This window comes from Mesoplodon bidens (assembly GCF_964165515.1).
Source record: "Mesoplodon bidens genome assembly, chromosome: 10".
NCBI lineage: Eukaryota > Metazoa > Chordata > Mammalia > Artiodactyla > Ziphiidae > Mesoplodon > Mesoplodon bidens.
The window spans coordinates 62,567,250-62,581,694 of NC_138172.1; the positions used below are offsets into that span (position 1 = coordinate 62,567,250).

At 37.6% G+C, this 14,445-nt stretch overlaps 1 protein-coding gene across 9 annotated transcripts in view; it reads left to right on the top strand.

The window, feature by feature from the left end:
* Positions 1-14,445, top strand: part of DST (dystonin) — a 487,209-nt gene that overhangs the window by 238,174 nt on the left and 234,590 nt on the right. For all 9 annotated transcript variants that reach the window (XM_081247516.1, XM_081247517.1, XM_081247515.1 and 6 more), the window contains 3 exons: positions 6,215-6,304; positions 8,558-8,635; positions 10,305-10,397. In XM_081247516.1, coding sequence (XP_081103642.1) covers positions 6,215-6,304; positions 8,558-8,635; positions 10,305-10,397 — 261 coding nt within the window. The remainder of the gene's footprint in view (positions 1-6,214; positions 6,305-8,557; positions 8,636-10,304; positions 10,398-14,445) is intronic.

The window sequence follows — 14,445 nt, forward strand, 5'->3', positions numbered from 1 at the left end:
ACAGCTGCACGCACCCTCAGTTGGCTCTTTGTTCTGGTTCTTTCTTCCACCTGGAACACTCCCATCTTTGTGGGGGGACTTCTCAGACTCCAGACCCCTCTGTAAATTTCTGTCATCCTAGCCTGTGGGCCTCAAGAGGTGGCATGCTCTTGTTCAACTTTGCACCCTTAGAAGTCAGTTGATACCCTGGCATATGATGGATGCTTACTAAATATTTGGTGACTTGAACTTAACTGCAGCTCCACTGTGGCAGTAAGTTTAGGTATGGGAAGTAAAATTTTTGTGGAATTTGTCTAGATTGACATCAACCACTGCAGAGTCAGACTTTTGAAAAAGGTATCCTTGAACATTACATAAGCAGCTATATGATGATCTGATCTTCAAAGTTGAATTTGATTTAGCCCCCGTAAAATCAAACAATTACAAGTTAAAAAAATAAAAATTTTGAGTGGTATTTTGAACAGTTAAGCCATTTAGATGATACAGACCTGGCATGATCTACTCTGTTCTCTATCAAAAATAAAACGGAAATGTTTAGTATGTCATCATCAGGACCTTGTTTGGAATCTCAGCCTAACCTCCTACTTTTATTTCCCTTCCTTAGGAAACTCTTCTTAAGCAGAAGATGAGCGCCCTCTAGGGGTGAACTGTAGGTGCAATGCTGTACACATGTTTTAAAAAGCACTGCAAAATTCTGGGAGTATTGTATGAAATATAGAAAAGGATGCTTCATCCCTGTTACGTAATTCAAGTTATATAATTTAACCACAGAGTGTCTCAAAGTGCTTTCACGTTGCTCATCACTTCCTCGAGCACTGTTTATTCAGACAGTTTTTTGTCCCACAGGGAGAGAATACCCAAAATGGGAAGAAAGAATGTTTTATTAAAAAGTGAAAGTGGAAGGTTGAGACTGTTGGCAGTTTGCAGTCATCTGTGAAGGAAAGTTACCAGGCCAAAAGTCTATGACTCAGACTTTGGACAAAATAAAAGGCTTTTCTGTGTCAGCTTAACTATTTAATCCCTTCCTTTTTTCACCCCCAGTTGATCACATGATCAGATATTTCTCTAGGACCCCAGTTATTACCATGCAGTTCATCCATTACCACTCCTTCCCCATAATGTTAATTTTTAAATTTTTTTCCATAATGTTGATATTTAATTTTTAATTAACATTCTCTTTTACCCTATTCTTTTGTGGTGAAGAAAATGAGCCATGACTTATAAAGCACTTAAACAGGGTCGGGTGCCTAGTAATAACTCATTGTTTATATATTTTTGTTTATTTTTTTAATACTGGTGACATTTGTTTTATACAGAGTGATAAAGATGAGAATAATGGTGTCTTACATTTATGTAGTGTTTTTCATATACAGTATTTCTCTGGACCCTCAGAATGATCCTCTGAGACAGGAAAAACAAGCAATATTCCATGATAACCAATGACTCAGGATGTTTTCAAGCATTATAGAAGCTAAATTAATCTATTTATGTATTTTTTTCTAAAATTCTTAAGAAATTAAGCCAGAAGGCTTAAGAGCAGCTTTCCGTTTTACATATTTTCTCTTTTAAGTTGACACATTGATTTTTTTAAAACAATGACAATTTTATTTTCAGATCACAGAATTTTTGTTCTCTGGTTTGAACTTGAGGCCTTCTGGTTTCAAACTTTCATTTTGCAGGTGAGAAAATTGAGGCTCAGAGAGTTTGGGCAGTTGGTACTAGTTCATGAGACCTATGGCAGAAACATGACTAAAATCCTAATTTTTTCCCCCTTTATAACATGTTTCCTCTTTTCCTAATGTGGTTTTACTTGGCATAATCTGCTTCTCTAAACCTGTCTAATTTGATTTTTCTTTGTTGTTGCATAAATATGATGGTGGAAAAGGACACCTTGCTGTGGAAAGTTTCCCTGATGTAGATGGTTTGGTTCAATCTGGCAAGTTGTGAAATTGCTTTCCTGTGAAATATGTGTTCAGAATCGTACCCATCTTTTTTTTCTTTTATTGAAGTATAGTTGATTATAATGTGTTAATTACTGTTGTGTATCAAAGTGATTTGGTTTTACATATAAATAATTCTTTTTTTATATTCTTTTCCATTATGATTTATCATAGGATATTGAATATAGTTCTCTGTGCTATACTGTAGGACCTTCTTCTTTATCCATTCTATATATAAAAGCTTACATCTGCTAATCCCAAACTCCCAGTCCATCCCCCCACCAACCCTCTCCTTCTTGGCAACCACTAGTCTGTCCTCTATGTCCGTGATTCTGTTTCTGTTTCATAGATAGGCAACCACTAGTCTGTTCTCTATGTCCGTGATTATGTTTCTGTTTCATAGATAGGCAACCACAAGTCTGTTCTCTATGTCTGTGATTCTGTTTCTGTTTCATTAGATAGGTTCATTTGTGTCCTCTTTTAGATTCCACATATATGTGATAGCATATGGTGTTTGTTGTTGTCTTTCTGACTTACTTCACTCAGTATGACAATCTCTAGTTGCATCCATGTTGCTGCAAATGGCATTATTTTGTTTTTTTTTATGGCTGAGTAATATTCTATTGTATATATGTACCACATCTTGTTTATCCGTTCGTTTGTCGATGGACGTTTAGGTTGTTTCCATGTCTTGGCTATTAATTACACACCATCTTTAACTGTCCTGAAGTGAGAAAGACAGAGGAAGTGCATGTGGATTGAAGTGTGACTCAGGCAGGCCTCGGTGGGTAAAGGGGTCCAGAGTGCATGGCGTACTCAGCTCTGTGTGTTGGTTACTGCCCTGCGGGACCCCATTCTGACCGTGCCCTTGTGTCCTACTGTACCTTCTGAAGATGTCAGAGGTACACTATGGAGTTGTCTATTTTGAGGGATTCAGCAGCTGGCCAAGGGTCAGGAGCTGCATAATATTGTTTATGTATATGTGATCTCTCATGTCCCTGCTCAGGCTCTTAGAGTTAGTCTGCTTTCTGGTTACACTGGAGATACATAGAGGAGTACATAGATTTAAATGCAGTGATGTGCATGAAATTCACAAGCTTAGCTCCTCTGCCTTGTTTTTTTAATTGAGGTATAATTGGCAGATAACATTGTATTGGGTTCAGGTGTACATCATCATGATTTGATATTTGTATACATTGCAATATGATCACCACAAAAATCTATAGTTACCATCCATCACCAGACAAAGTTACCTTTCAGGATTTATTCTCTTGGCAGCTTTCAAGTATGTGCTACAATATTATTGACTGTAGACACCATGCTGTACGTTACATCCCCATGACTTACTTATTTTATAACTGGAAGTTGGTATGTTTTGATCCCCTTTGCCTGTTTCACCCACTCCCCATACCCCTTCCCCTCTGGCAACCACCATTCTGTTCTCTGTATCTATGATTTTTGTTTTGTTTAGTTTGCTCATTTGTTGTTTTTTTAGATTCCACTTATAAGTGAAATCATATGGTATTCGTTCTTCTCTGTCTGACTTATTTCACCTAGTCTAATTCCCTCAAGGTTCATGTTGTTGCAAATGGCAAGATTTCATTTTACTGGCTGAATAATATTCCACTGTGTATATATCACATCTTCTTTATTCATTCATCCATCCATGGACATCCTCTGTCTTGTTTTCAAGTAGACCCTTAGGCTTATAAATTCAAGCTCATGGCTTGGAATGAGACCAAGTGAATTCTTACAGTGCTCTAGTATGTGAGTAGAAAATTAAGTGTTAGGGCTTCCCTGGTGGTGCAGTGGTTGAGAGCCTGCTTGCCGATGCAGGGTACATGGGTTCGTGCCCCGGTCCGGGATGATCCCACATGCCGCGGAGTGGCTTGGCCCGTGAGCCATGACCGCTGAGCCTGTGTGTCCAGAGCCTGTGCTTCGCAATGGGAGAGGCCACAACAGTGAGAGGCCCGCATACCGCAAAAAAAAAAAAAAAAAAAAAAGAAAATTAAGTATTAGTACTCATTTCATAAAGTTGCTTTTCTGCACGCATGTGTGTCATGTATGTCATAGATTTGTTCCTGAAAAGATCCTTGGAAATTGGTTCATCTCTGAAATGTAATTGTACTTCAGGGGATTGTCATTTAATGGTATTTATTGAATGGAAGGTAAATACTGAGTTGGCCAAAAAGTTTTTTCCATAGCATCTTATGGAGGAACCCGAACAGACTTTTTGGCCAACCCAATATTTAACGGAAGGAATAATCTCTTTGTAACTTATTTGGATATGTATAGATTTTCTAAATAAGGATTGCCTGAAATGTGTTATGATATGCTGTTTTTTTAATAAAAGTGAAGTATTTTTGAGCTTTCTATTACTGTTGTATCTTGTGACACCAAAGAGTCAGCTGATATTCCTTGGGAATTAGGAAATCAAAATAAAAATGTCAGCTTGTGAAAATGGGGACACTTGGTTAAAAGTAATTTGACTGTTTCAGTTTTCCTTGCCACTTTATAGGTACTATTGGAATTAGCAATTACTTAGAGCTGTTGGGCCCGAGTTTAATGCCCATATTTTTTGTAATAATGATGCATAGATGGATAATTGAATATTAAATTAATGGAATATTAAAAGGTTCTGTGACTTAGGCAGAAAGTCCCAAAATACTGTTATAGGAGGTGGTAAATTTGATATGAAACTCTTAAGGGAAGTTTTTTCTTCACTAATCAAAAATATTTTCTGACGATAAAACATGCTGCAAAACATGTAGATAGTCAGTTAAGATAATAAAATTTAGCTTCTTTTTTAGACCCAGAAGACTTACCCATCAAAGGCTTGCTTCTAGTTTCCATTAGGTCCTTTCTTGCTTGTTGCTCTGTAGTCAGAGAGTTTTGACTGTACTTTGGATCTCTGTATTACTTTCTGCTGTATATTCACCTGACATTTTGCAAGCGCAAAGGAGTTTGACTCATGTGTATAAACCTCCAGAGTGTACCACACAGACAGGGAGCATGTAGGGCTGTGCCCAAGTGATGCAAGGGGAATGCTGGTCTTTGCCTCTTTCTGGACCACTTCCTTGACTCCTTTCCTGAGAGCAGTGCAAAGTAACGCAGCCCAGAATCACCCAAAGGTGAGAATGTGGAGATGAACCAGCCCACTGTGGGACAGCCATTCTCACAGCCTGCTCTGTCCTTGTCTGTCTGGCAGACGCCTTACAGTGGGCCAAGCATTAATTCACAGGAAGTGTCCCTGTGTGGCCAACTAGCAGAGTTTGGGGGAAATCTTCGGTGGTTTGAGCTCTAAAATCAGAAACTTAAACGAGGCCTGTTAACTTGCAGCTAGTGTAAATGTGGTTATGAAAACCCTCCAATGGGAGGGATAAATTAGGAGGTTGGGATTAACATATATACACTACTATATATAAAATAGATAATCAACAAGGACCTACTGCATAGTACAGGGAACTCTGCTCAATACTCTGTAATAACCTATATGGGAAAAGAAGCTGAAAAAGAATAGGTATATGTATAACTAAATCACTTTGCTGTACACCTGAAACTAACCCAACATTGTAAATCAAATTACTTCAGTGTAAAGTAAAATATTAAAAAAGAAGGTATCAAAAAAAAAAAAAAGAAAGAAAGAAAGAAAGAAAGAAAACTCTCCACCACAGGAAGATTTACGCTGTGCAGAAGAATTTTGGACAGAGGTCTTATGACCTCACATATATGAATTTTTAAAATCCTTTTATTTTGAAATTATCATAGACTCACAGGAATTTTCAGAAGTAGTATACAGAGTCTCATGTACCCTTTCCCCAGCCTACATCAGTGGATTTTTAAAGTGTGGAGTGTGTGCCTCTGGCATCCTGGATTTTGTGGCCCAGAGATTAGGAAGACCAACCGGGGGATAAAAACTCACCCCTCTTGCTGAGGTGGCTTTGGTTGCTGTATCAGGAATCATGATTCAGGTCAGGGCATTGCCTGTATTTTAGAAATTGTAACTCTATGTAGTTGTCCAGATTTTTATATATTCTGTTGTGTTAAAAATTTAACAGTTTTACTTGTATGAATTATTAATCTGAAATTTATTTTTTTAGTTTTTAAATTTTATTTTTTAAGTAGTGAGAGAATACTAATATTTTTAAAAACACTACATGAGTGAACACATGTACATGAAGGAATGTTTTCTCCTTGTCCCCTTTCTTGTTTGAGTCTTAAGGGTGATCTGGGTTCTAGGACCGAAAATTTTAACTTGGCTTTTTTCTGTGTAGGTTCGAAAACACGTGAATGATCTCTATGAAGACTTGAGGGACGGACACAATTTGATCTCTCTTTTAGAGGTTCTTTCAGGAGACACCTTGGTAAGTTTTAAATTTCGTAATTTATTTTGAAGAACATGTAATCCTTTTTGCATATGACTAATATGTTTTCAGTACAGACTGTCCAGAGTTTTGCAGCATTCGTCTTTTGAGCTGCTGTGAATTCTGCCTGGAAAAAGAGTTCTGGTTAGATTATGAAGCATTTTCACACTTTAAATGATGTGCATTTGGGAGATGGAAGTACTTTGATGACCTTGCTTATATAATCAATTCTATAATTAAAATACTACTTCTGTTCTTTTTTACCTTTGGGTTTTTTTTTTTTTTTTTTTCTTATCAGAAGTTGGATGCATAATATAACCCCCTATTAAAAGACTCACAAATAGCAAGGAAATAAGCATCACTTTCTGATAGATGGTCTAACCCCCTCCACAGGTGTCATCTCCTTTTTTGTGAACATTTCTCCCCCTTCTTGGTTACCTGGTCTCCTTCATTAAGTTCTGTTCATGCTCTTCTTTTCATTTCTGGTCTGTCTTGTGTCTTTGCTGTCCTATCTTCTGTCTGTTATATTCATTAGCCAAGGGAACGAGATATTTTGAAGACCTTACGATTGGTGAGTGCCACAGAAGCATGCGAATATGAACAGCATGAGGATGTGGAGGATGAGGATAAGGGGGTAGGTGTCGGCCCCCGTAACTCCACTAACCTAGCTTTACATGCGGTGAGCGCTAACACGATAGAGTAACCCACGGGTTTGGGCTCCTTTTTAGAAAACTATAGAAAGGACCAAAACCCACAGGGAGATGGATGTGTGTGTACCAGCAACTTGGACAAAGGACATATTTTCTCTTTAAATTTATTTCTGTGCACTGCATGGTATTTGAACATATGTGCTTAAATTACAGGATGGCATTTGAGCTAAAGAAATTTATATACCTTTTGTATAAGTATGGAAATCTTATAACCAGCCCACTAATTTTAATACAAATCTGTTCTACTTCTGAAATTAATATTTCCAACATAACTGTTTTTTGTTTTATTTGAAGAAACTTACGGACATTTATTTAATGCTTAAGATTATGCTTTAAATCATTCCTACTGGCAGTAGGTATTTGAGGGACCTTCTTTACCTACCTTATATGTCTCGTTTTATTTAGGGGGGGAATATTTAAAATGCTAGAATCCTGACAGAGCTCACAGAGCTGTTTAATCCCGGTGACACTCAACTAACTCAGCCTACCTTTGCAAGACAGATGTGCTTCTTTTGTCATCACGTCCCTAGAGCCCCCTGATTTTATTGGAATTTGTGCTTTTGTGGATCCAGTGGGGAATTCATCACCATCATTTCTCGTGTTATATGGAACTTATTTTCCCATTCTGTGCTCTGCTGTCTGTTTTAATTCTGCTGCCTTTGGCTTCAGCAACCTATTCATGTTTGAGCAGCTCAGCTGTCAGTTTTCTTTTTTCTTGTTTTCCCTTTGGAAGATTTTATGTGGTAAATTTCAGCTCCATTCTTTGTATTTTTGTTGAACATTTTCTCAGGTCTGTTTCCTTATGTTTTCCTTCTGCTAACTTGTGACATTTCTTAAGGGAAATGGCATCAAGGAAAAGAGTTAACGGTTTGTCAGTTTTGCTGAGACGGCAAATCATCACGTCCATCCCCAAGCAGTGTAAAACTATTATCGAGTCCAACCGATTTGTGCAAAACGAATATAAAATAAAGAGGAAATATATTACATGGCCTTAATTGCTTTTCTCTCTTCCTCTATCATGGCTAAGTAAACCTCCACTGTCTTTCTCCTTCTTGGTGATTTTTATACCAACTGATGCTACTTTACCTCATTTTCATTAACATGCCATACATATATAATTATAAAAACCTTCTTGATTTAAAGTTTATTAAGAAGGCAAAATGGGGAATGGTATTTAATTCTTTTTGTGCATCTGTAGCTAAATAACTGTAGGCTAGAATTATGAGATAGTGAATATGAAAAGTGTATATGTTCCGTGGTATTTTCTCTTTTTCTTTTGTTTAAATATTTGGAATAAAGGATCTGTTTAAAATAAAAAATACTCAGAAAAATCCCAAGTTTAAATTCAATCTCAGATAATGCAAAAAATTAAAAATATCATTAAAAAATTTAATGGATCTACCCAAGCAGTAAATACTGTTTTGACATATTAAGATGAGCATACAGTATATTTGTATAGTATATTCAGCATACGTGTATTTAGCATGATCAGTGATATCAGAAAATACAGTGTTTTTTATACCCTGCATTTTTCCGTTCTTAGCCCAGAGAGAAAGGTCGGATGCGTTTTCACAGACTACAGAATGTACAAATTGCACTTGACTATTTGAAAAGACGCCAGGTATGATGTTTTTCAAAGACCGTAATCATATAAACATACGTGACTGAATAAATATGCATAGGACCATGTCAGGGAATGAAAAGGTTAAAGTTGACTCTGAATTATAATCATTAAACTTGTGCTTTCATGAGACAGATGTTTTAAAATGTTTTTAAACATTTGTTCCAAAGAAAAGGAGGTTAATAGTAGGTGTATGTGGCTACATTTCCATCTGAATAGGAGCTACTGAGTTTTCCTTCTGTTGGAACTGGAATGCTTTTGCTTAGGAATTTAATGACATTTTAGTAGCAACAGAATGTTAAGAATGTCTATGAACAGTTCTTAGTAGTGGGGAGACAATACTTCATTTTTTGTTAAAATTACCTTATTTTTATAAAAGATAGTGTACATAATACTTTTAAAAAACTTTGCATATGTATTTTTAATACATAGTAGTGAGGAAGCAATAGTTTATTTTTTTATAAGTAGATACAACTGGATAATCTAGAAGTAGTTAAAAATAAAACAGTTCTGACAACAATCCCCGACTGGCTTGAGGTTTCAGAAGAAATGGTGGCGAAGAATGAACAACGTATTGGGTGTGATCTTGATTTGGTAGCATTGTGTATTATAGAGATATAAGGCAAATAATCGGTCTTTTCAATTAGTAGAAAAAGGAGGAGTCAGAGAAACTCAGGATAACTGAAAGTTACTGAAAACAGTGAGAAATCAGAGGTGGCAACAATTTCGCTTTTTAATGGAGTGGGAAGAAGAGAAGAGAGGAGGCAAGGAGGAGCAGGAAACACTGTCTGTTTATTAGAACTTAATTTAGTTTGTTATGAGCATCAAAGTGCTTTTAGTTACTAAATTCTAGCAAATACTCAGTGCTTATATTTTAAATGATATTGGTATTTGCCTTACTCTTCTTAATTCTAGTGGAAGTTTACAGAAGGATTAATGGTTAATTATGTCTCCTTGTCGAAATATTTTTGACAGTGATTTGTCCAGGAAGTAAAATGTTAGGTATCATTGTCTTGAATTCATGATAGATATTTAATTCTTTTACCAGGAAGTAAATGTTAAATATCATCCTTACATTTATTTACCTGAATGCATAATTGGACAGTTGATAAGCTTTAAGTCTGATTATTGTATTATTTTTAAAGTTTTGAATAGTCTTCCAAATGTCCAGTGAGTTATATAGTTACTTATCTTGGTAGCAATCTATGGTAGACAAATAGAATAATAATGCTAGTTTTTTTTTTAAACACTCTTTATGACCGAAGTGTAAGAAAGTTGTTAAAATTATTTGATGGTTCAGAATAGTTTCCTACTTAATTGTAAAATAACGCTTATTTTCAAAAGGCAGAATTATTTCTAATTTAAAAATCTTAAGTATTTAGGACTTCTTGCTTGAATTGTGTTTTTGTTTTGACAAGTGTACTTTTAATACTTGCTGTAGAAGACAAAACCAAAATAATATTGATTTTTTTCCTTTGTAGTTCCTCTATAATTTGCAATCTAAAACGAGTGGGGATGGGAGTAAAACAGTAATTTAAGGATTACTGTTATTTAACTTATTCAGGCTTTTTTTTGTATCTGTAATTTTGAATCACTTTTATGTAGGTAAAAATAACTCGTGCTGGTTTGAAAAATATTTTGTTTTATCTCTTCTTCACATACAAAACAGGTGAAATTAGTGAACATTAGAAATGATGACATAACAGATGGAAATCCCAAATTGACTTTGGGATTAATATGGACAATAATTTTGCACTTTCAGGTAAGCCTGATTTTCTTAACTGTCATTTCTTTTAGCCTCATTGCTAGTTTTCAGGTGGTTCATATGAAGGGTGAATTACGCATTCACATCCAAAGGAGGAAGATAAATTTCAGGCTTTCTTTCTTTCTTTTAAAATTTAATTTTAAATTTTATATTGGAGTATGGTTGCTTTACAATGTTATGTTTGGTTCGGGTGTACAGCAAAGTGATTCAGTTATACATATACATATATCCATTCTTTTTCAGATTCTTTTCTCATATAGATTATTACAGAATTTTGAGTAGAGTTCCCTGTGCTGTACAGTAGGTCCTTGTTGTTTATCTGTTTTATATATAGTAGTGTGAATATGTTAATCCCAACCTCCTAATGTATCCCTCCCCCCACCTTCCCCTTTGGCAACCGTAAGTTTGTTTTCTAAGTCTGTGAGTCTGTTGCTGTTTTTAAATAAGTTCATTTGTATCATTTTTTTTTTAGATTCCACATATAAGTGATATCATATGATGTTTAGGCTTTGTTTCTTAAACAATGTATTTGTATTGTTCCTCTCAGTAACATGCTGCTAATGAACTTGGCACCCCATTTCGTGTTGTTGAAAGCTTAAAATACTTGTAATCTCCGTGTTCGAAGACAGATTCCCTTTTTTTTGAATGTAGCCACATTTCTTTGTTTATTGGCCAGCATTACCTGATTTAGATACATAAAAGTTTTATGATTCAATCCTTGTTTAGAATGGGTTTCATTGATACTACAGTTTCTCAACTATGCCAGCTGTTTTCTCCTAGTTTTATAGACACTAGGTGGCAGTATCGTTCTCATAAAGACATCTCTTGAACTAGAACCATCCATGTTTCCTGTAGAGCTGCACTTTCTCAAATGAGGTTTAAGGAGAGTAAAGGCAAATGTATTAACTATGAATTATTATCTAATTACCAGTGCCAGTTAAAGGCTGATCTTGATCTTTGGTTTTTATAAAATGATGCATTTAAAAAAAATCTTCTTCATTTGATTTAAGGTGAGTCCTAGTTTTGGAACTGGCTTTGGGTTTGTCAATCCCTTGTGTGATCACGCAGCATTGTGTGTGCAGCGCGCAGAGCCTGGTCTGTAGTGGGCACACAGCGGGTCTTGCTGATTGACAGCTGTGTGGTGGACCTTGCAGGAGGAAGAGAGAACTTGCCGACTTCAGAAAGGAGCTGGGGTTTTGGACCAAATTTTGGGAGGAAGAAGACTTATTTCTAATCTTTAAAAAATTTGACTGGGATACAGGGTTTGTAGGAGAATGGTGGAAAATAATGTAGTCAGGGCTCATTTGGGAACAGGATAAATCTGGCAGGGATGGACAGGTATAGGAAGTAGAGTCTTGTAGGTTCCAGGACCTGGACAGGCAACAGAGTTGCAGCGGTAGGAATTCGGAGGAGGAGACCCAGGTCCCAGGAGACCAGGTAACCAGGTGTCAGCCTGCCAGACGACAGGGCAGCTAATACAGGTGAATGTCCACTCAGCTGGGCTATTGATGGCTGGGAGATCCAGTATCAGGAAGTGGAAGCAGGACCCTCATTACTAGAGGGCCCCATCCTTAGGGGACCTGGGGTGCTGAGTACTTACCCAAGGCAGGGATTTGGTCATGGAGCAGACCCCAGACCTTGTTACCAGCACAGGTGAAGTCTAGCTAGAACTGGCCAAAAAAAGCAGATTTCACATGGTGTTTCTCAGCAGCTTTCTCAGGGATCCAGAACTTACAGGGTTGAAAATGCAAGAGCCCCATATAGGGAGGTTAGAGGCCTGCAAACCAATCCCATCATTACTGACAGCTGCTGGTGATATGGGCTGAGTCTGGATTTTGAAGGTCAGAGTGGGAACCCCTTTGGGGCACACCCAGGCTCTGGAGAGAGGGAGAGCTGAGTGTCATCATTGGCTCTTTTATCTGTGGCCATGAAGGCATCGAACAAGTCACCTAACCATTCTGTGGGCTCCAGTAAAAAAACAAACAGAAATGATCACAGGCCATAGTCAGGGGTATAAGCTGAGAGGCTGAGGTGGCGCCCTCCGAGTGGAGTGATAGAGGCCGGACAGGACTCAGATGGGGAAGAAAAGTTGAATCCAGGGGGTGGTGTTTTGAAGAAAGAAAGGAAGGGACTTGGTGACAGGGCGTGGAGGATGCAGGAGGGGGATCAAAGATGGCTCTGAAAGGTTAAGCCTGGGAGATAAGAACCAGTAATGGAGGTGAGGGTAAAGTGAAAGGTAATGACCTTCTGCGTGGGTTTGACGTTCTGGTGGGATACCCTGGGCTTCTGTCTGCTGAGCAGCTGGAAATGTGTGAGCAGAGCAGAACTGGGGAGTCAGAGGTACAGGTGATAAACCTGGGAGTTTCCAGAGCACAAGTGATCCTTGAGTCTGTCAGAGAGAAGGGATCTTCAGAGGATCCAAGGGAAGAGCACGTGTGGAGAAGAGCAGAGGGCAAAGGACAGAAATTTGGGGAAGGCCCATGATTGGGGTGCAGGAGGAAGACGTTCCATCTGGGGAAACAGAAAAGGAACAGTTGGAGACCTCTGGCTGGCAGCTGGCATCCATCTGGCAAAGCCTATCTCTAATATCAGTGAGCATCTCCCTTTTTCTCTAACACCTTCCTGATCCTACAACACTCCTCTACATCCCTCTTTTTATTTATATTGAGATAGATTCATCACAGCCCTAGATGACAGTCAGTTTTACCAACATTCTCCCAATAGATAGAGCAAAGAAAATGTAGTATTGACGAAACCAAGGGAAGATAATCGCAAGTAGAAAGGAACGGTGAGCACTGTGAAATGCCACCGGAGAGCCTGAAAAAGTTAAGATTGAGTACGGGTTAGTAGTTTTGTCTAGGAAAAAGACATTGGGGACCTTGGAGAAGGTCCCCCCAAGTTCCTGGGAGCAGAAACCAGAAAGTAACAGACCAAAATGTGAGTAGATGGTAGGAAATTAAAGGCAGTATGGTTAGACCCTAAATTGAAAGCATTGTAAAGCAAAAGATCATTCAAAAAAGAATTACATATTAAGAAAGCTCTTTGGGGTTCAGGTGTCTTTGGAGGACAGAAGAGGACTAGCCATAGAAGGACCAAAGAAGTTTTGTTTCTTTTCTTTAACATCTATTTTATTGAAGTATAGTTGATTTACGGTGTTGGGTTAATTTCTGCTATACAGCAGAGTGAGTTAGTTATACACATGTATACATTCTATTTCATATTCTTTTCCATTGTGGTTTATCCCAGGATATTGAATATAGTTCCCTGTGCTATACAGTAAGACCTTGTTGTTTATTCATCCTCTATATAATAGTTTGCATCTGCTAATCCCAAACTCCCAAGAGTTTTGCTTCTTAATATGATCCTGTGGCATATATTATGAAATCCAGTGTATTTTAGGACCTGAGTTACAAGATATTATGACTGTTAAATTATCACCAGTATTTAAAAGTTAGACCAAGATTTATTTAAAATGAAACATATAAATTTTTTGGTACAATTAAAATGTTCCTTTTCATTTAAAGAAATACTTTTCTTAGTCCTATGATAATTTAAGATTAGAACGATTTTACTGGTTATGCCAAGACAGAGCCTTATTTATTGATTTAAAAATATTTGAGCATTGCAAATTGAATATGTTACAGAAGGTAAGCATTATCAATACAGTAATCCTGTATTATTTACCATACACTAGATCCAGAGATACTAATTGTTACTAACCAGGGTTCTTGGCCTCCTTAATCAATAGAAATTGACTAGAGACCAAACAAGAAATTCAGGCAAGGCTTTATTGGGGCCCCTGCTGCAGCAGAGGGAGTGAGAACAAGCAACAGGTTCCCTGGCTTGTTCTTGTTGCCTGAGGCCGGGGACAAGCTTGTTCCTTATACGGGGTGAGGGTAGGGGTGTGTCCAGGAGTCGGGCCAGAGTGGTGGCTTAGGTGATGTTGAGTGCAGGGGCACATGCCGTACCCTGCTTTTTGCTCTGGGCTCTTCAAAAGTGGCAGTTGGGTTTTTTTGGCTCTTTGTATCTTTTGTCCAGAATTTGC